Source organism: Electrona antarctica (genome assembly GCF_951216825.1).
Source record: "Electrona antarctica genome assembly, chromosome: 3".
Lineage (NCBI taxonomy): Eukaryota > Metazoa > Chordata > Actinopteri > Myctophiformes > Myctophidae > Electrona > Electrona antarctica.
Window position 1 is genome coordinate 26322513 of NC_136808.1, and position 22734 is coordinate 26345246.

The 22734-nt window shown below is 42.2% G+C and overlaps 2 protein-coding genes across 2 annotated transcripts in view; one reads left to right on the forward strand and one right to left on the reverse strand.

The window, feature by feature from the left end:
• The window catches only part of LOC306920809 (ubiquitin carboxyl-terminal hydrolase MINDY-2-like), a 44864-nt gene extending 34529 nt beyond the window's left edge, over positions 1-10335 (forward strand). Inside the window, exons 7-9 of the mRNA XM_079497721.1 lie at positions 2263-2436; positions 6114-6320; positions 7955-10335. Coding sequence (XP_079353847.1) covers positions 2263-2436; positions 6114-6320; positions 7955-8161 — 588 coding nt within the window. The 3' untranslated portion in view covers positions 8162-10335. The remainder of the gene's footprint in view (positions 1-2262; positions 2437-6113; positions 6321-7954) is intronic.
• Positions 10336-21032: 10697 nt separating this feature from the next.
• The window catches only part of sltm (SAFB-like, transcription modulator), a 28714-nt gene continuing 27012 nt past the window's right edge, over positions 21033-22734 (reverse strand). Inside the window, exon 20 of the mRNA XM_079497102.1 lies at positions 21033-21647. Within this exon, the coding sequence (XP_079353228.1) occupies positions 21539-21647 (109 nt within the window). The 3' untranslated portion in view covers positions 21033-21538. The remainder of the gene's footprint in view (positions 21648-22734) is intronic.

Genomic DNA, 22734 nt, shown 5'->3' on the forward strand with positions numbered 1-22734 from the left:
CAATAATAATACAAATCTATAAAGTAACTACTGTAGTAGCCTAGAACTCACCTATACTTTTTATGGCATAGGCAGCTCCCGGCGGATCTGCCGGGAGAAACTATGCGCAGCTGCGCGACATGAGACTAATTACTTAGAGTGACAGAGAGAGAGAGGAGTGTGTGTGTGTACATGTGTGCGTGTGTGTCAATTTAACAAAGGTGCAGACGATCAGAAATCAGCAGAGAGTGAGTGATGTTTGCACTTTGCACTACTCTATGCCGAATTGAAGTGGACCCAGACTTTTTTTTCTCCCTGGAAAACGTTTCCGAGGCTACTACTGTAGTAACAAAAGTTTTCAAATAATTGTAGTCGAGTAAAAGTAAAGTACAATATTTGCCTCTGAGATGTAGTGGAGTAGAAGTAAAAGTATTGAAAATTGGAAATACTCCTGTAAAGTAAAAAATCACACCTGTGTGAACTGAGTGGTGCAAGGTCTTATATAGCCTGATCAGCTGTGGTCTGACGTAATGTCAGTGACCATAGTAACCATGCTCATTATTTTGGGCCCCACGTACAGGTACACACAAACACGGATACAGACAAAGCTGGTTGTTGGAGTGGTTTGCACCACTCACAAAATACCTAAGTACAGTACTAAGTACAGTAAATGTACTCCGTTACTTTCCACCACGTAATTTCCTTCGTTAGCCCCACCCCTCTTTTGGGCCGAATTCACACCATTCGTGTTCCTAGAAAGCAGGTTTGTGGGCGGGACAATTAAGTGGGACAGACCAATCATACGCTTGCAGTGGTCTGAACTGTGTGTGAACTTAGACATTACACACACAGAGGTGATGGTGATGTTTTGGGACATGTTGTACACACGCCCCAGTTAGCAGAACTGCACTAGCGTTGTCGCTGTGAATTCAGCGCTTTCCTTTTGTGTCTTAATTATTTTGACTCCCCCACTGTCATTATTCTCCAGTTTATTTTGCTTTAAAAACACCACTTCTTTAAAAGTGATAGATGTGCCAGGTCAAAAAGGCTGTATTCCTTCTGCTGCGTGCATTGATCTACCATGAGGTTCCCTTATCAGTGTAGCAAGGACACACCTTTCCTGTTATCTGCAGCAACCGGAAGCTGGACCTGTACTGTGTGTGTGTGTGTGTGTGTGTGTGTGTGTGTGTGTGTGTGTGTGTGTGTGTGTGTGTGTGTGTGTGTGTGTGTGTGTGTGTGTGTGTGTGTGTGTGTGTGTGTGTGTGTGTGTGTGTGTGTGTGTGTGTGTGTGTGTGTGTGTGTGTGTGTGTGTGCGCTTCAATTCTGAACAGTAGAGTCTGCTTGCCAAAGTAATCAAGCTGTGTCTGCTAGCACAGCAACCCTTAGATAAAGTATCCAAGTCTCGTGGTACAGTATAATTCTCCACCGTTTATGTGCCAAGGACCCTCAAACTGTCTATTTGGCCACAGACAAACTTTGTCCTACACAAACATGAAATTCACATTGACAATGAATGGAGAATTTTACATCATAGTCTATTTTACGTTATGATGATGTATGATGATAAGAGCGCCCCTCACTTCACACACGTGTGATACAGGTTTTGTCCCCACCCGTCTCATATTTGCCATTGACAATGAAGGGAGAAATTAGGTCAAATGTCCGCCAAATATGGCAACACAAAGCGCCCCTCACTTCACACGGGTGTGATTCTTTTTTAATGAGCTTGTATATCTGCTTTTTGCTAGCCCCTCCTATATACATATTTTGTCCCCATACACATCTCATATTTGCCATTGACAATGGAAGGAGAAATTAGGTCATACTGTCCGGCAACACAAACCATTGCCATTGACAGTCAAGGGAAGATTTACGTCATAATTATGTAGACGAGCAAATTGGCTAACCAATCACATAAATTCAGTTGTTCATGACATGATGTATGATGATGTATAATGATAAGAGCGCCCCTCACTTCACACGGGTGAATAGCCACGGTAACAAATTTAGCTGGGGGACCCCCTGGAATGCCAAAAAGGAACCCTGGGGGTCCCCGGACCCCACTTCGAGAACCACTGCCCTACTGCTCATAGCGCACCACCGAGTGGCGCGCTACGAGCTTGTAGGTCTGCTATTTTGGAAAAATCGAAGAACGACTGACATAGAAACATAGCTTTTTCAGAAAACTGTCAGGATTTAGAAGACATTTATAGAATCGTTCCCAGGTCAAACTGGGTTAATTATTAGTCTTGTGTCTTGTGCGTGCGTGCGTGCCCCTCACAGGGCCAGCTGTACCTCCTGGTGACCGACCAGGGCTTCCTGACGGAGGAGAAGGTGGTGTGGGAGAGCCTCCACAACGTGGACGGAGACGGAAACTTCTGCGACTCTGACTTCCGCCTGCGGCCTCCGTCCGACCCAGAGACGGTGTACCGAGGCCAGCAGGACCAGATCGACCAGGTGGGAATTATTAAGTGTTGATTTGGACAGCAAAAAAAAACGTGATTTAGTTTTAGTCGTAGTCTTTTGAAAGAAATGCATATTTAGTTTTCGTCATCTGAAAGGTTTTAGTGTTACCCATACTCTTTCACCGTTGCCAACCTTGCCACCAGCCCTCACAGTAAATCGTTGGCTTTAATGAAAGGATCAGAAGGCAGAGGCTAACTGGAGCACACAGGATGCTCTGGTCAAGAGGAGAGCGAGGGCTTTGAGAAAAGCTCTGTACAATAATATACAATGACACAGATGTTTATCAGGGTACAAGCCATTTAAAAGGTGTTACTGTCACATTTACTGAAATCTTAAGAACCCAATCGTCTTAAATGGCAATGTAGCCACTGGGAGCAAAGGACAATGTTTCTGGGCTTCTGTTGATACCTGGCCCAAGACTTGCGTGCGTAGGCCATTGTTTAGACTAGTCTGATTAGCAACCCTTTAACAACAACCATGTTACAACCATGTACACATGTTTGTACGGTTAGATATCTACTGACATTAGACTTACAGTATACAGAACATTGTAGTTGTGTTGTACACAGCACCGAAGTCTGACGTCAATATCGGTAGAGGGCGCTAAGTCCACTGTTTTTGCATTGTAATCGGATTTTAGATCGCCTCATATAAGAACTGTGTTTGAAAAATAAACAAATCATCCAGTTATATGAAAAAATCAATTGACTGCAAGAAAACGCTAATGTTGCTGCTGCCGAATTAGTTACATTTTTGCAGATTATCAAATAATTATGAGCAATATCAATAACAATATCGCTTGTTTATTTTTGGACCACAATGCTTATATGAGAGGATTTTAAGATGACTGCATGTTATTCTCCATAGAGAAAAGCTTGGAACCAGGGGGTGAGCGAGTGACGTCAGGACTTCGGTGCTCTATATTCAGTCAGTTAACACCCCGAACGCCCAGGGTTATTTAATCCATTAAATCATAGCGCCCAGCGATTTATAGCAGCGGAGCACTTTTACCGACGGACCGGATGTTATCCTGGATGTGGATGTAGCAGCTAAATGTAGCCAAAACACTCTAGAGCCGATCGACAACAACAAGGTATGATTAATTCTACCGCGACTAGCGACGGGACCGCTGTCGGCCGTCTAACACATGATCTTTTCTTAGAATTGGACGGGATGATTTAGATCAAGAGTTATTAACGTTTTAAGATTTTTGGTCTCGTCAGCTAAACAGGGGGTGAACATGACGTCCCACTGTTACGCAACATCGAGTATTACGCAACAGGCACTCCTAGGCTGTGGAGCGATGTGATCAGTTTTGATGTCAATAATCTTCGTCTTTTGGATAAAACTTTGTCCTGGGCGCTGGGTGTTACTAATAGAAAGGACAGTGAACTTCGTCCTGGGCGATTGTGGTGTTAATTAGTTAAACAAAGTTTAACATGGATAGAAGAAACATCATATATGAGTACTAGGGGTGTTATAATAATACAGGTCCTGTGGTACACGCCTCAGCTGTCAAAGGTAGTTCAGGAAGTATTCTCAATAATAGATGAGTACAAGCTCCTTGTACCAGCATGCTTGTTTGCATGCTGGTACAAGGAGCTTGTAAACATTTCCAAGTACAATTAGTGGAAGTACATTTACTTAAGTACTGTACTTACTGTAAATACAATGTTGAGGTATTTGTACTTTACTTGAGTATTTCTAATGTCCAGTATTTTTTTTTACTACATCTCAGAGGCAAATATTAGTACTTTTACTCCACTACATTTAATTGAACATTTAAGTGAGATTTAGATTATTAATATTAAAAGAAAAAATGATAATGTCAGTGCGGTGGTTCTTAAAAATTTAGTGAAAAACTAGGCAGTCAAAATGGGGTTTGTGATGTTTTTTATCCCGCAGTCAAACTGTTAAAGTACATTTTGATACCAATGCTTTTTGTACTTTCACTCAAGTAAATTTTGAATTCCGGACTTTTACTTGTCAACGGATGTCGCTGGCTGGCTCAGGGCACAGCACGGCACTGCTGCTTCTCCATAATGCATGGGGCTCACTCACGTTCTCCTGGGCATTTCACTGCTCTCGCTCTCTCACAGCTTGTCTGGCTGGCTCGCTCTCGCCTATAGTCTCGCTTCCACACAAAGTAACTCCCGGAGTAACTCCGAAGAGGGTTTGTATGCTCTTCTGAGTTGAAATTCGTGCTAGGGGATTTTGCTGTGTGGTTGCGCACAAGCACACGCATGCACGCACACACACACACACACACACACACACACACACACACACACACACGCACACACACACAGAGAGAGAGTAAAGTAATGCGACGGTATTCAGGACATGGCTTTTTTTTCTCCACAGGCCCCACACTCTCCCTTATGAATAAAACAGTTTTATCACAGAAACCAATTAAGTTTAATCTCCCAGTCAGGAGTCATAGTCTGTATAAGATGGTTCTAAGTCCTCTTCGAGTTCAGAATAAATGACGAGCTATATTGGCTGCCATTTTGTTTAGTGTGGGGATAATCTGTTTCCGTGTGCATTACCGTGTGAGTTTGAAAATAACGTGTGAATGAGAGAGAGTTTGCTGATAACACAGCCTCAAATCCACCTTAATACGCAGCCATTACACTGATCACAGCAGCTGTGCTTGTACTGTGCACGCACGCACGCACGCACGCACGCACGCACGCACGCACACGCACGCACGCACACATTGGCTATTCATAAACAGCGTATGTACAAGATCACAGTGTGACACTTTGTGCCACGCTGCGGAAAAATGTTTGGTATCTTTTGAATAATTTAGATTTGTTTTTTTTGTCTGTTTTGTCCTCTGTGCGTCCCTGGCACAAAACATTGGGGGGGGGGGGGGGGGGAGCTCTGGATATGAATTTGGAGGTCCTTGGCACAAAAAAGTTTGAGAACCCCTGCTCTAATCGCATTGACGGAAAACAACTGAATGTGCGTGCGTGCGTGCGTGCGTGCGTGCGTGCGTGCGTGCGTGCGTGTGTGTGTGTGCGTGCAGGCACACATAGACATCAAACAGTGCTTGAGCCCCTGCCCTTTTTACCCGTCTGTAAAAACAACTGCCCTCCCTCTCTAGACCATGAAAGCAGCATGTACTGTACATGTATGTACTATGGTGAACTCTCCTGAACTTGAAGGCAGACATTTTATGCTGCGCGCCGCATCTCCAGTAGCTAAAAGAGTGCGGGGTCGTGCCCCGACAATAGCTCATCTACAAGCTCTCGATATTTCGCTACGTTTTGCCAAAAGTGTCTTTTTTTAGGGAATTTCAGCCCCTGCCTGTCTAAAGAGTCATACAGTCCAGTTTTCGGTGAAGAGGTGACCACGGTAAAAAACAGATGTGTTTGTGTGAGTGGTGACCACCGCAGCGCCGTGACGTCATGTTGTAGTTTTTTGGCGGTCACCTCTTCTTCACCGAAAACTGGACTAACAAAGTATGAATAGGCCTTTAACATTGTAGGCACGGTCCCTGGGTGTGTGTGTTGTTTCTAGGACTACCTGATGGCCCTGTCGCTGCAGCAGAACTGTTAACATTTTGGGCATGGTCCCTGGGTGTGTGTGTTGTTTCTAGGACTACCTGATGTAGAACTGTTAACATTTTGGGCATGGTCCCTGGGTGTGTGTGTTGTTTCTAGGACTACCAGATGGCCCTGTCGATGCAGCAGGAGCAGCAGAGCCAGGAGCTGCAGTGGGAGCAGCTCCCCGAGGGCATCAGTGACCTGGAGCTGGCCAAGAAGCTGCAGGAGGAGGAGGACCGCCGCGCCTCCCAGTACTACCAGGACCAGGAGCAGGCGGCGCAGGCCTCCGCACAGCAGCAGGCCAACGCCGCCGCACAGGCCCAGGTATTATTGCTCAACAACACATACACACACAGGGGGCACGGTGGCACAGTCGGTAGTGCTGTCACCTCACAGCTAGAAGGTCCTGGGTTCGATTCCCGCTGGGTACGCTGTGGGTGTTGGCGACGTGTTCCCTCCTCCGTGTTAGCAGTGCCCATACCCGAGGCGGGGTTGGCAAGGGTCTTTCTGTGTGGATTTTGCATGTTCTCCCCGTGTCAAAGCATTATGCTATACTTAAGCTATTGGAAAATAGCAGATCTACAAGCTCGTGTAGATCTGCTACAAGAGCAGACCTAAAAGCAGAACTTTCAATTTGAAGCTATGATTCCCTGCTTTTATATGACATGAAAAAAACGAAAATTAAAAAAAATCCAATGGCAGTCCCTCAGTCAAATTTGATCACATAGATATGATCTAAAAGTATGAAAAACATATTTTTCATTTCACTACGTCTTTAAAGCCTTTTGTCAAGAGAATAAAAGGGACCATATAAACTACAGTATATCAGATCGACTCAAATCAAACTACCGGGTTTGTCCACAACAGTGCATCGTTCACTGCGGCACTCTCCAACCCTGCTGTGTGTTGAATCTGCATTATTTAACAGACAGCACTCTAGCTGCGCTCACTCTGCCCGCCCGTTAGACTGAGCAGGTCCCAACCTTTTTTTAGGCCGTGACACCACGACGAAATAATGATATTTGAAACTGGGGTTTCCAAAAGGGTCCTCCTCAGCAAAGCCTCAAACTCACAACCGCAGATACAGTACGTATCAATGTGGGGGTCCTCCTTCCTGGACATGAACATGTTTGAGAACCACCGGTCTCTCAAGGGAGTCAAACTGGGTTAAACCTTTAGTTGGCATCGGCAAGTCTGACTCTGAACACAATACAATGATTTATTTTCTCCAAAAGAATGGCTCAAACGTCCAGTTTATCAGTCCTGCCACCATAACAACGGAACAGAGATCAAAAGAAGAAGGATGAAAGAAGTCAGCTGGGTTTGCATTGTAACATTATTAATGATGCCACGCTCGGCTGAGAGAGTGAAACAATAATGTGTATTCAAGCATGACATGAAAGCAAACAGAGAGAGAGAGAGAGAGAGAGACTCAATCAAAGGTAGTGGCAAATGGAAAGGTCTTTAGTTGTGTTTTTTAAAAGAAATAAGAGTGGCAGCAGACCTGGCAGTTTTCTGGGACTTTGTTCCAGATATGCGGTGCGTGAAAAACTGCGCTGGGCAGCTCCGAAAATGCTATCTGTGTGGACAGGATGCCAATTCAAGTCAAAGTCAATTCAACTCAAAGGAGCTTTATTGTCATGAGAAATCGTCTACACTGCTACACAGCAAGTGTCAAAACATTAAAGAAAACAGTCACTTTCGGGACAATTAGCAGTATTTTATCCCCTGCAAAACTATTTAAAGTAGTATCACAAACCCCTCACCATGGCTCTGTTTATAAGTACAGTATGTCTATGTCAGAGGTCCACTCGGTACAGAAACGCAATGGTCAGTAGTCCTTATTAGGGTGGTTGTATTCCATTGGTTTTCATTAGCTTGCTCGTGTTGGGTCGCTGACCTGTCCTGTTCTGTTCCTCCTCTGTGTGTGTGCGTGTGCGTGTGCGTGCGCGCACCAGTGTCAGCAGGAGGCTGTAGGGGTGGACGAGGCCGACCGAGGAGAAATGGCGGCGGCGGGAGCAGCGGCAGGAGGAGGTGCGGGGGGGACTGGAGGTGCAGGTGCAGCAGGGGCCGCCACGGCCAGCCCGGGGAAGCAACACGCCTCCTCTGGGGAGCGCAAAGCCAAGAAAGAATCAAAGGATAAAGACAAATGTGTCATTTTGTAACATACAGCCGGGTATGGGTATGGGTGTGTGTGCGTGTGTACGTGTGTGTGTGCGCGTGTGTGTGTGTGTGTCTGCGTGCACGTTAATGCGTGTCTTTTGTGCATTTTGCTTATCTGTGAGAAAGGGGGGACATTGTTCGTTTCTACACAGGTTCGACACACAAGGCCCTCCACTTGACAATGAGTTTAGACCAGTCCGATTTATATTATTCATAACCTGGAAAATTGACACTCTACAAGCTCGCGATGCGATGTGTCGTGAGCTTTGTAGATTGTTTTATTTTCAGCGTGCAACCCAAGTATAAATCGGGCGATGAGGGCCCTTCAAACCAAAGCACTATAACGATGGCTATAAAAAATACAGTTTTTAAAAAAAAAACGTGGTTCTTCTAACTCCAGTGGGTGCCAGCGTCCACACCACAACGACAGCGTCCACACCACAACTACAGCGTCCACACCACAACTACAGCGAGACCAATGGTGAAGGATTACCGTTCTAGTTCCACGTACAGTGCTTGGTGTGAACAGCCCTAGAGAGTAACCCAAGTCCTGACGTCACTCCCGAGACATTGTAAATCCTACACGGGTTGTGCTTTTAACCGGGCCTCGCCTCCTATGGCCAACGCGGCGGAAGTGCCTCTCGCCCCCTACAATAACTAGACCTAGAACTCTATGGACTAGACCAGGGGAGGGCAACTTTGACCATGGAGAGGGCTAGCCCACTATAGTTCCACACTCACTCCAGAGGGCCACTATAGTTCCACACTCACTCCAGAGGGCCACTATAGTTCCACACTCACTCCAGAGGGCCACTATAGTTCCACACTCACTCCAGAGGGCCGCTATAGTTCCACACTCACTCCAGAGGGCCGCTATAGTTCCACACTCACTCCAGAGGGCCGCTATAGTTCCACACTCACTCCAGAGGGCCACATTGCAAATTACTGGCGTAGCAAAAATAGCCGATCCGCAAGCTCAAAACACTAATTTAGACTGAAGTAATTCAAGCGGGTCATGCTTGCATGTTTAGAACAGCTGAAAACAATAATCTATCGGAGAATAGTAAACCATGTTCTGGCGAGAGAGCGTTTGCACCGACTGCCACTTCAAAGTGGCTACTGGCCAATCACAGATATGCGTCCTCCTTGCACAAGTGCGCTGGCCAATCAGAGCGTGTCCTTGCACAACCCGTGTAGGCTCTCAAAGGACGCTGCGTCACTCCCACTTGCCCCTGGGTCATGAAGTTGTTGTTTTTTTCATTGCATTGCAAATCGCAATCGCTGCGGTGAATTGTTTCTTTTTGGAACACCGTTCTTAAAGGACCACTTTTCAACTTATCTTCCTATAATTGGTCCTAACTAATGTTCATGATAAAATACCACCATTTTTTCCTACTCAGTCTGTGTCTCATAGGAGGGCTGTGGGCAGTTCAGAAACCCGTCCACCAGTGACATCATCGGTGGTGAATCCAAGCTAATAGAAACAGCAGGCTTTCTTTTCCTGAAAAGTTTCAATGCAAAAGTTGAAGCCATCATTCTCATGATAATAAAAATCTAAATATATTTTAAAACAAATCTTGTTTAAAAAGAAATCTGCCTAATGATGATGTCACTGGTGGACGGGTGTCCGAACTGCCCAAAGCCCTCCTATGAGACACAGACTGAGTAGGAAAAAATGGTGGTGTTTTATCATGAACATTAGTGAGGACCAATTATATGAAGAGATGTTGAAAAGTGGTGAAGTGGTCCTTTAAGATTTGCCTATAATGGGGGAAAAAATCCAATACAAAAAATAACTCTGTGAGAGTGCATTTATTTATATAGCCGCTTTTATCCAAAGCGCTTTGCATAGATTGTGCATCACAATCACCCGTTCAAACAACACCGATGGCGGAGGAAACCATGCAAGGCACCAACCTGCACATCGGGAGCAATTAGGGGTTCAGAGTCTTGCTCAAGGACAATATAATAATAATACAATAATACAGAGCAAAGGTAAAAATAAAGAAAAAAAGTGTCCATTACAGTCAGTACTTATGCATCATAAGTGTCACACTGTATCTCTCATGAAAATAATAAAATATGACCCAGGGGTATAGCGCCCTCTAGCGGCAGTGATGTCAGACTACGGTGCTCTAGAGCGTAGCAGTGGGCTTGGTTTTCTGGACCCAATAAACTCCAATAATTTTTTTCCCATAGAGATTTACACAAATCAATTATTCTAAGCCTAGAATCAAGGCATCCATGATCCTGGTGAATGAATTATGACCATAAAACCGTTGATTTTGTGGAGATAAATAATATTATATGATGTACTACATTTAAAAGAAATAACCTTTTGTTTAGCGCTTTTCATTTAAATTGTTTTCACAGAATCAAAGGTGTTATGGTCATGACTCTAGGCTTAACCCATTCAGGACGGGAACCCCTTTTTGGTGTTTAGCTATTGAAAAATAGCAGATCTACAAGCTCATAGCGTGGCACCGAGTGCCGCACTACGAGCTTGTAAGATCTGCTATTTTTTTTTTTAATCGTGAAAATGTGGTGCAAATCTTTTAACATATATTCTTTCAGAGCAAATGTTTTTTAACTCAAATCTTTGCTTCTGGGGGGGGGGGGGGGGGGGGGACATCTTTTCAGATGGGGGGGGGGGGGGGTCGGCGGCCAATTATAGATAATCCTGGCGGTCCTTGAATTGAAAAAGGTTGAGCACCATTGACATCTAGAAACATAGGTTTTTCAGAAAACTTTTAGGATTTAGAAGACATTTCTTTTAGAATCGTCCTCAGGTCTAAATGGGTTAAAATAATTGATATAAATATGTTTGTAAATCTCTATGGGGAAAAAATTTACTTGGAGTTTTTTCAGTGGGTCCAGAAAACCAAGCCCACTGCTCTGCGTTATTGGAAGAGAAGATAGCAGAGAGAGAGACAGAGCGACAGAGACTAACAGAGGACTTGGCCTTCCTAGACCACTGGTGCCTGCCATCCTCAATCCTCAGTGGACATCCTGGACATCAGAGGAATACGGGACGCTACTACGACAAACTACACTTATCTTTCGTAGAGTAGGCCAAACTTTGTTACAAGTCGCACAGTGCACTATATTTGTGACACAGGGGGGAAGGGTCAAGTTTATCCGGGGGGGTGGGGGGTGATATCTTTTATAGCAAAAAACAAAAACAAAAAAAAATCACAAAGAAACACAATTGTCACCCTCTCACCATATTTTTTCAAGGAGAAACCATTGTCATTTCATTTTTTTCATTACGGCAGTTTATAAGCTATTTTTTGTATTAATATGTACTGAACATATATAGATAGATAGAGCTGCTTTTTTTTTGTTTTGAGGAGAGTGAGAGAATCATTAATCTGTACAGTTAGCAGTTGGTTAGAGGCGTGGCTCGTTTTTTCCAAGCCCTTTTGGAATTTGGAAAAAGTCGCGTGCGGAAAATACTCTCACCTCTTTTATTGATGCCAAGTTCAGTCCTTTTTAGTTCTGTTGTACACGTGTGAAAGAGAGACTGGTAAAAAAAAAAAGGTTTTATTTTTGTGTCAATTGAAAGGGATTTCCTTTTTCTTTTCTTCTTTTTTTTAAATTTCTTTTCATAAAATTGCCTGCTGGGAATTAATGTAATAATGTTTGTGCCCCTGTTTAAACACTCACTATACCCTGATCCCTGTGGAGTTGTGAAGGGTTATGGATGCCAGATGCGTACAGTGCTATACACTACACACATAATAATAATTCTACATTATTATTTGCTCAGTTCATATTTGCCTTACCAGAGCATGGTGGTGTTGACTTGTGCTCTGTTTTGAATGTGAAAAGTGTTTATTTTTTATTTTTTAAGATGTAAAGCTGTATATCCACAATGCTATGTGTGTATGATTTGATCACATCTTAAAACACAAGTCTAGTTTTTGTACAGCATCGACAATTATAGCACTTCAGTTTAATATTTGGAAATAGCCAAATATTTGCATTTTGTGTTGCTCAAGCTCAGTGGTTCTCAAAGAGGGGGGGTCCAGAGGCAGGGACCCTCAGGGTTCCTTGACGGGGTCCAAATGGAACCCTTTTACAGGTCTGTAACTCTGAGAGTGTATACACATTTTAAACACACTCGGAGTTATGGGGATCCTTGAAATGTAACTTAAGTTTGGCCAAGCTATGTACGTACAGTTGAGTACAGAACATTTAACGTTTTCATGTCACTACCGTAGTCACTCATATTCCTTTAACATCCACTACTTTCAGGACAATCACTAACAGCCAGACAGGGACGTGTGTGTGGCTAATGAGGTTCATGAAGAATGTGTCTCTTCCTGACTGATGACGAGTCATCGTGACATGGCCTGCAGAATACTGCTGACCAGGGACAATTTAAAGAGTCGCCATTCGCCAATTATTTTCCCTCCTTTTTGTTTTTCTTCTCCCAAATGTATTCGCTATGCCAATCAAACCTCCCCACGCATGTCTGCGTTGTACCTCTGATGTTGTATCCTGTAACCGACTCGTCTCCTGCCACTGAGGAGCCCCCACCGGGAGGACGTAGTGCCTCCGTCCCACTTTTCCCCAAATACCCCCACCCTCACTGACAGGTGCCACTAACATTTTTGTCCGTTCAGGCCCGTTTTGTACTTGCAGGGGGCAACCTAAAATAGCCGATCTACAAGCTCCCTCCCACCTGTTTCCAGTGCTCGACACAACGCCTGGACGATTTTAATCGGGTGTCGTGGGACACTATAGGCTACCTACTGGACATTTTAACTGCAGAGAAGTTGATTTCAGACAGAAGGCTACCTATGGACACACTTTGTTATTGCCTTGAAGGCTTCGGTAAATTCTGCCCATCTGTTTTTACCCGTCTAACAAGTCTATACAGTACTTTGTATATCGTTGCTGTCTAGCAGAAACCTCTTAACCCATTCAGGACAGGAACCCCTTTTGGTGTTTTAAGCATTATGGTATACTTTAGCTATTGAAAAATATCACATCTACAAGCTCATATACTATGAGCTTGTAGATGTTTTTGAAAAATTGTGAAAACGTGGCGCAAATCGTTGAATATATATTCTTTCACAGCAAATGTTTTTTAAAATGTTTGCTTCTGGGTGGGGTCCCCGGAACAACATAATATTTTCAGATGGGGGTCTGTGGCCAATTACAGATAATTCTGGGCTTCCTTCACATGAAAAAGGTTGAGCACCCCTGACATAGAAACAGGGTTTTTCAGAAAACTGTCAGGATTTAGGCCTCAATCCTAAATGGGTTAATGTTCTGTGTTGTTTTTCATTAGTGCCCTATTTGATGAACGACAGCGTCACACAAAAGCATCAAAAGTAGCAGATCCATAAGCTCGAAATGTGGCACAAGCTTGTCCTGTTGTCCATGTGCTGCTTTGAATCCTGGGAAGTAACGGTCTTGGACATATGAGGATTCCACCCCGACAGACGCGATATGATCGAAAACAGTAGGACATTTATTTGCAAGAATGTCTTCGGCCGAAAGGAACCACGAGACAATCCACTTTTTTTAACATCCGACATCAGAAATACTCTCAGGCCTTCTTTGAAGGGACATATCCATGTCTTTTTTTTATTTTATTGTATGATTTGTATACTGACAGTACCCTGTGGGCTTGTAATGTATCCACTGCTTCAGTCAGTGTGGGGATGTGTGCGGTGTAGCCATATTCATACAATAGAGGTAATAGGTCAGTGTTACAAGTTTGAAATGTGTGGATGTTTTTGGGTATCCGAGGGGATATCTTTGACTCTTTTTCAAAGACTTAACACTATGCCATGTACAGGAAGACCCTCGTCGTAGAATTCAGCACTATTAACTTACAACAGTTGAATTCAACTGCTGTACTGTGTGACTACCCCAAAAATCTATAGCAGACAGGGTTTTTTGTAGTGTACAATGTATGTGCTTTGCTTTGTCCTTTACACTATTTGGGGATACTTACTACATACATACTTGAGTCATGGAGAAGATACTGATGAAGGTGACATGGTTCAGTTAGTAGTGTCTTTTTCCAGATTCCTTAACATCTCTCCTTGCAAGCCGTCTTTAACCACATGAAACCTACCGTCCCGATTCCGGGCGTGCCATAATTCGGTGAAAAGAGGCAAAACATTTGACGAAAATAGCCAGTCTACAAGCGCCACAATGTGTTGCACCACCACGTAGAGCGGAGCGCCACAATGTGTTGCACCACCACGTAGAGCGGAGCTCCACAATGTGTTGCACCACCACGTAGAGCGGAGCTCCACAATGTGTTGCACCACCACGTAGAGCGGAGCTCCACAATGTGTTGCAACACCACGTAGAGCGGAGCTCCACAATGTGTTGCACCACCACGTAGAGCGGAGCTCCACAATGTGTTGCACCACCACGTAGAGCGGAGCTCCACAATGTGTTGCACCACCACGTAGAGCGGAGCTCCACAATGTGTTGCACCACCACGTAGAGCGGCTATCTGCGGTGAAGAAAATTGGTTTAAATTTGCCATAAATGCCTCTTTTTTTTTGGCACAAAAAAAAGTAAATTGGCCAATCTACCAAAAATATAAATAATAATAATAAATATGTTTTGGTGTTGAGCAAAAAGGGTTTGGAACCACTTAGTTTATAGAGGGAAAATGGGGGGGACCCAAGTACAGACTCCGGAGGGACCACACGGTCAATATATAGTAGGTAGGGTTTAAGTGGTTAAAACGACAAACTGAAGACATGGCATGGATTATTATTACACAGATCTAATTGTCTGACATGATTTGAAATGCCAAGGAAGGACTAGACGAGATTCTGACTCTGTACCCTATACCCTATACCTGTAGCATCATTTTGTCTTCATAGATCCTCTCACATCAAACTAAATTAAGAATCTCGAGCCAACGTGAGCCAAATGTTGATTAATCATTACAAGGGAAGATTTTAAAAAATGTTTATTGATTTCAAACAGCGTGTAGGGTTTTCTGAGTGAGAGGAGAGCCATACAACTCACACATCATTAGTACACACTACTTGTACATTTAGCTTGCCATTGAAATAGTTACATTTATTCCCAGTATGTTGGTAGTTTTGTTGTTTGTGTTAGTTTTTTTTCTTTCTTTTTTTTTGACCCATGTTCCTGAGCTTATTTGATCGGAAGGATTTTGTGTGTGTTCAATGTCTCAAGTGATTCCTTGTTTGCCTTGTAAAAGTGATTGTGGGGTAAATGTAAAAACTTTAGTATTTTTGACAAGGTGATCTATGAACATTTAGTCATTGTAATTGGTTTTGCACTGTTACATTGATATGCACTACTAAGAGAAGAGAAACATACCTCATTTTATACAGAACTGACATTGTGCAAGAAGAGTGCTATTGTTTCTTTATGGGTACCTTGTAAAAATGAAGTAATGGCCAAATGAAATAGCTGGACTTGCTAGCTGTTGCTTATCTCAAGCCAGCTGAATAAAATCATAGCCTGCAAATGAATTAAAGGGCTGTTAATCTGTTTTGGCTTAAATATGAGGAGTGCGTCTGTTTAAAAGAACTACCCTGTCAATAGTACTTGCTGCGGTTTGAGGACCTTGTCGCTGTTGGGTGGAAACCAAGGAAGTGGCATAAAGAACCACCTGGGTTTAGATGGATCCATATAGTTATGATGTAGTCAACAAGCTCTTAATACCTTTCATTGGTTACAATGCATTAACAAAACAACATGGACTTTCAACATGGGGTCCCTATTTTGGGCACGTCATAAGCGAACAATGTGCAGCTTGTAGATTGGATATTTTCACTGCATTTACAACAACAAATTATAAAATGATTTAAAATGAGGGCATTACATTTATGAGCAGAAATGATTAAATATAGGAGATGCGAGGTTTCCGCCCCACAGCAACGACATGCAAGTTAGTGGTGCACCAATATCCAGGTCAAAAGGCCCATAATGGTACCAATATCCAGGTCAAAAGGCCCATAATGGTAAGATGCACCAATATCCAGGTCAAAAGGCCCATAATGGTAAGATGAGTACTAGCAGTTGTCTCATGGTGCTGTAATGTTATTTGTAATGACTTTACTAAAAGTTCGAGTCTTTACAATTATACGACATAAGATGTTTTTCGCCAAACGTTTTCCAAGGAAAATGCACAGATTGGACAAGACGGCAATAAAGGAAATTATTTTTGAATGGTACTCTGCTTGCTCAGCCAAAAAGACAGATAAAAATGGTATTGGTGCAGCCCTAATACAGGTAGCTATTCTTCCATTGAAATGCCATTGTCTTTAATTGCATAGCGTTTCATGAACAAAATGTCACGTGGCATATGCCAATATTCAGGCATAACGGGGGGGAGTTAATTGTTGGTAAACATGAGATACATTACAGACTGATAAACCGCCTGATAGTCTAGTAGCCAGAATGTGAACCCGGACATGTTGAGTACACCAACATTTTATGTTATAAATGTTTAGTATGGGTCCCCAGCATGTGGAAACTGCCGGATGCTAACTTGCATATGTTGAGCAAAAAATCACTCATTGGGCTAAAAACGGCCATTGCCGTCATCACAAATGTGATGATGTCAGCACAATTGGGCAAGTGGGCATGGCCGTTTTTAGCCCAATGAGTGTTTTTTTTTGCAAAACTAATGCTTGGAATGGATTCAGCATCATGAAAACCCCCTAGTTTGACACGTCACATGCTACATAAAGCATGATGACATTTTGAATATTTTATAGGTTGTTAATGGTATGGTCACAGATTATGCCAATTATGAAAATTGCTTAGTTAGCATCCGGAAGTTTCTACATGCTGGGGATCCATACTCAACATTTCTAACATAAAACGTTGGTGTACTCAACATGTCCGGGTTCACAATGGGGCTCTATGGGCTGGCAACTAGACTATGACGTTTTCTTGATTGCTTATCAAATCCTGTTTTGTTTGTTTTCCGTTTGTGATACGTGTATAGTGCTGAATGCAACATAAGGCATACTAATCAAAAGTAGCTACTCCACACTGTATGCATTTTTTCCCCCAATCATTGTATGACCCTTTATGTTGATATTTCACTTTATGTAAAAATACAAACGGAAAAGGAACCCGTCTAAAGTTGTGCATATGGAAGGGTAAAATCTCTTGTGTTGGTTTTAAATGTCCATCTATTTACATAAATGACCAAATAATGTATGTAGCCTTTCACAGTACAGTCACAAAATGTATATGGTGATATATACACATTATATATATATATATAACAAAATGCCTTATAGACGAGGGATATTGAACCTGATTAGAAGTACCTGGATAATAAAAGACTAAAATCTGTATTTGTTTCGCTGTCATTTGTTTGTGGTATAAAGGCATAATATAGATTATTATAATATATCTAATTCTATATCAAAAACCCTATTGATTGATTGATCTTACATACAATACATAAACCCAAACAGGAAAGGTTAGGTTCATCTTACGGTGGACATGTTTGCCTGAAAATGAATCTTATATAAATATAGGCCTGTAGTGCCTTAAAATTTGAGAAATTCAGAATGGGGGTCAATGGCAGGTTTTGGCACGTCAAAAAATCACTTTCACCTAGAAACTCCATTTATAATTCAGCTTACTGTGGAGACACATGCTGGAACTTTTTACTTTGAAATGTTTTGTAGCTTCTGAGTTATTTAACTTAAATGCCCAATGCATTCTCAATGGCAATAGTACAAACTTGGGCATGCTACTAGTCCTACATACTTACACCTAGAAACCCCATTCAAACCTATTTAGGTTCATCTTACGGTGGACATGTTTGCCTGAAAATGAATCTTTGAAATGTTTCATAGTTTTAGAAATATAGTGCTTTCAGATTTGAGAAATTGAGAATGGGGGTCAATGGCAGGTTTTGGCATGTCAAAAAAATCACTTTCACCTAGAAACTCCATTCACACTTTTTATAATTCAGCTTACTGTGGAGACACATGCTGGAACTTTTAACTTTGAAATGTTTTGTAGTTATTTAACTTAAATGCCCAATGCATTCTCAATGGCAATAGCACAAACTTTGGCATACTACTATATATTACATATCTTGGGTCAGTTTCTAATGGAGAATGTGAGTACTGAGTATGAACTTTGCATTCGTCAAACCCAGGGGTCACCAACATGTCCATACACGGACAGATGTGTGTCCGTGGCAAATGTTTTGATTTTCTGTTTTACACACCATTATGAAGTTCTTATTTTGATCATAAGACCCAATTACTGTACGTCAATCTCCAGGTTTTCTTCAGAATATGCATGGCAATTATATATTAATGACACTATGGCACATTAGGACTAGGAGTCCAACTAGTACTTGTGGCTCTTAAATGTTTTATTTGCAAAGACCCCTGTAACTCTTGAGTGTTCAAATGGAACCAAATGGACCCGTAGGCTGAGTGTTCAAATGGAACCAAACAGACCCCTACGGTAGAGGTCTGTTTGGTTCCATTTGAACACTCAGGTTACAGACCTGTTATTCAGGGCTATCTGCGTTTCTGGTAATTGAATTGTCCACTCATTTTGTATGGCCGTGGCAACCAACCAGTCTCTGACACAACCGTTATAAATAAGTTTCCTCATAACTTAACTGGACTTACTTGAGACACTGACTTCCATCTAGAATTATTTGCACTTACAAAATATATGATACCAGATACCACAAATTCTGACAATGATCGACATAAGTTGAGCTGTACTGTACTACTATGAAAGATGTTTTGAAAATAAAATAAACAAATTACCACTTTGTTTGAAACATGCATACTATATGCATGCATGTTTGAAACATGCATACCATATGCATGCATGTTTGAAACATGCATATGGTGCATGGCATGTATGACATCCCAGAATGTTTGATCCGTTATGCAATTTTGAGAAACAAGAAGCAAGAAAATGTTCTTGCACTTAGAACAGTATTTGTACATTAGTCAATAGTTTGGTAAGGTTGACAAACTGATATAAGATGGGCCTTAAGTGGCGGTGACTCAGGGGTAGAGTGGCTGGATGGTAACCGTATGGTTGCCAGTTCGAACCCGGGCTCCCCCAGAGTTACTGTCAAGACACTGAACCCCTAATTGCCCCGATGTGCTAGTTGGTGCCTTGCATGGTTTCCGCCACCATCGGTGTATGAATGTGCGTGTGAATGGGTGAATGTAATGCACAATCTATGTAAAGCATCGTGGATAAAGGCGCTATATAAATGCACCATTTTTAACTAGCACTTCTTACTAGACTACCCAAGGCCCCGAAACATTTTCTTTTAGCTGAGACCATGTGGCTAGGGGGCGTTAAAGATGAATGTGGTTGCATTTTATTCTATATACATTTGGGTATATTTCCATTTCTATTACATTTTCCCGTGTTAGAAAAGCAGGGGGACCACAGGTATAAATGTATTTATATAATAATGCAAATTTCAAATCTTACAATAAATGCATCACGTCTCTGTACTACGTACGTCTGTAATCCACCTAACTCATCCTTGAGTCGGTCGGATACACGGTTGTCCAGAACCGCCACATAAGGCTCTGGCCAGTGCACCTATTGAGCCCAAGTCCCCCCCCCCCCCCCCACACACACACACAGGATTCCCAGCCTCTGATTGCGATGCCAACCCCACACCGGCCATTTGATTACTTAGCCAGTCCACTTTTTCAGTCAGTTTGCAGAACTTTGCACTCTTCAGACACCGGCAGACAGACGGATAGAGATCTCCATTATATGGGCACAAAAGGAAGCCAAACCAAAATACGTTTTACTCTTATGTACCCTGTACAGAAGATGTAACAATAAAGTAAAACCTTGAAGGACACAGTACGGTTAAAAGGGGTGACAATGGGTAATGGGTATTGCATACTATACCAACTAGTGGCCGGTGGGCGACGGGCACAGGTCTAGTTTAACCAATTTTGGGCGGGAAACACTGTTTTAAACATTGTTATAATTGAGCAATTTAAAAATAGCAGATCTACAAGCTCATAGCGCGCCACTCGGTGGCACGCTATGAGGTTGTAGATCTGCTATTTTTTGAAAAATCATGAAAATGAGGCACAAATCTTTGAATATATATTCTTTCAGAGTGAACGTTTTTAACTCAAATCTTTGCTTACAAATACATATATTTTTGGGGGTCCTTGACATGAAACTTTTTGAACACAACTGACATAGAAACAGGTTTTTCACAGAACCGTCAGGATTTAGAAGACATTTGTAGAATCGATGGTAGGTCTAAATGGGTTAAATAGACACAAGAAAGCGTGTTGCAGATCATCAAAGTCTTTTGATTCTTGACTAAGACCATCAGTAACCATAGTTGCTGAACGGGACAAATGTGGACATTTTCAAAAGGCTGCCATCAGTATCTGCTCTCATCACAGGTTTGCAGGCATAAAGAAGGGTGGGTGATTCTTTTTTTGTGCTCTTATGTGGTTAAAAAATTTACATTCTTTGAAAAACTGCCACCAACTAACACTTTACCAAATCCTAGCAGTGAAACATTTTCCTACAGTTTGTGTGAAAAAACAAAATATATATTTGACTGATGAGCAAAACACGACAATTGAGATATCACATTTTGAAGAATATCAAGCCCACTGAAAAGCCTGGAATTATGGCAATTTCATCCAACTTGTCCAAATATAAAATATGTTTAGTCATTAACCAGTTGACCAGGGTGCCTCAGTCAGGGCTCTATACCAAGTCCACTCCTCCTTTTCCCTCCACACCAAATACCTTGTCAAAGTTAGCCAATGTAAAGGCCGATACCGCAATGCATTGTGGCCTTTTTAGGCCTAGTTTCGCTAAATGTTAACCCCCGGAATAAGGACACTAGGGTTTGGATGGTTAAACAGTTTACTACCCAGCAGAAGTCTTCCACACCATCCGACTATCATTCTGTCCATCAAGGAGGTGATGAAAATGCACGTTAAAAAGGAATCAAACAAATCAGGAAACTGTAGTGACATTTTATCTTCAGAAGAAATGACTTGAAATAAGTTTTTACACTACGCAACTAGATGTTCAATTACAGAAGAACTTCACACGAAAACACATGAAAATGTGTTACAAATATCCAACGCTGTACAATATTGTCCTATGTTTACATAAAATGCGTGTGCACAGGGTTGTTGGTCAAACAGCACAACTGGAAAACCCTACATTGAGGTAAACACTACTGTATAAAAAAAAAAGAATATCATTTTACAATAGCATCTTCATGGCAAGAAGCAATCTGCCATGTAAAATGGTTAAAACTAGAAAAAACGTAAGAAAGTTTGCGAGGTTGGTGGTGCCATCTGAAAACTACTGAAGCTGTATTGAATGGCGGGTGGAATAGCGGGTTAGAATCGTCTCTGCGCTCCTTTAAAGGGCTTGAATCCTCCCACGTTGCCTCCCCCGGACATGGAGTTGGTGATCTGGACGATGCGGTTCATGCCCGACGAAGAATGGCTGAAGAAATAAGAAAATTACAATAGTAAGAGAAACCTATGAAAATCTGGGAACTAAATCGTTACCAAGAAATTTCTTCACCAATGTGTTTCTAAAAGGTGTCTAATAACATGTACAACAAGTTTGAAATTCAACTCCCGTGGGAAATTTGAGTTATTAGCATAATATGTGACCATACCATTAACATCCTATACAAAAGGCAAAAAAGTCCAAATTATCATTCTTTAAGTAGCATGTGACATGAAACTAGGGGGTTTTCATAATTCTGAATCCAGTCCAAGCATTGTAGTACAGCGGATTACCAAAAAATTGTGCACTTTTTCAAAAAAGCATGAAACTTTTACCATAGTTAGATGATACCATGAGGTGTATTTTCAGATGTGGAGTCAAGTCTGATTTGACCTCTGAGGCCCGGGAGAGGTCAAATTCTAAATGGCTGCTTAGCTCCAATATATTGTGGCGACGGGACTGTACTGTTGTGTGGTTATTGGGCCTCTGCCCCTTTAAGAGTTCCCGGCATGCTTTGCGGCCGGTTGTTGTTGTTGAATGAGGAAGTGTGCCGGTAGAAAAGACGCACACGAGTGAGAACTGTTGTTTTGTATTACAAATACTTTCAAAGTAAGAGATTTACCTTGTATGTGAAGCGGTGGAGAAAGCTTAAATAAACCGTTTATATATGAGAGAAGTTGTTGGAGATTAATTTCCTTGCCGTTCGCCACAATATAAAGGAATCGTTCAGTTTGTGATAAAAGCATGAAATCTGGTACACATATAGCCAAGGGCATCCCAAACATAATTGGATGTGGAGGCATCCTGAATTTTCAACATGGCACCCATGGCAGCCATTTTTCAAAATGCCACCATTGACATCCTATTATAAGGCAATATTTTCTAAATTTCCTTATGCTTTAAGTAGCATGTGACATATCAAACTAGGGGGTTTTCATGATGCTAAATCCATTCCAAGCATTAGTTTGGGCTAATTGGCCAAATTGGGCTAAATTTGGCCATAGCAACTTGCCCAAATGTGCTGACATCAGCACAGTTGGGCAAGTTGCTATCGCCAAATTTAGCCCAATGAGTGTTT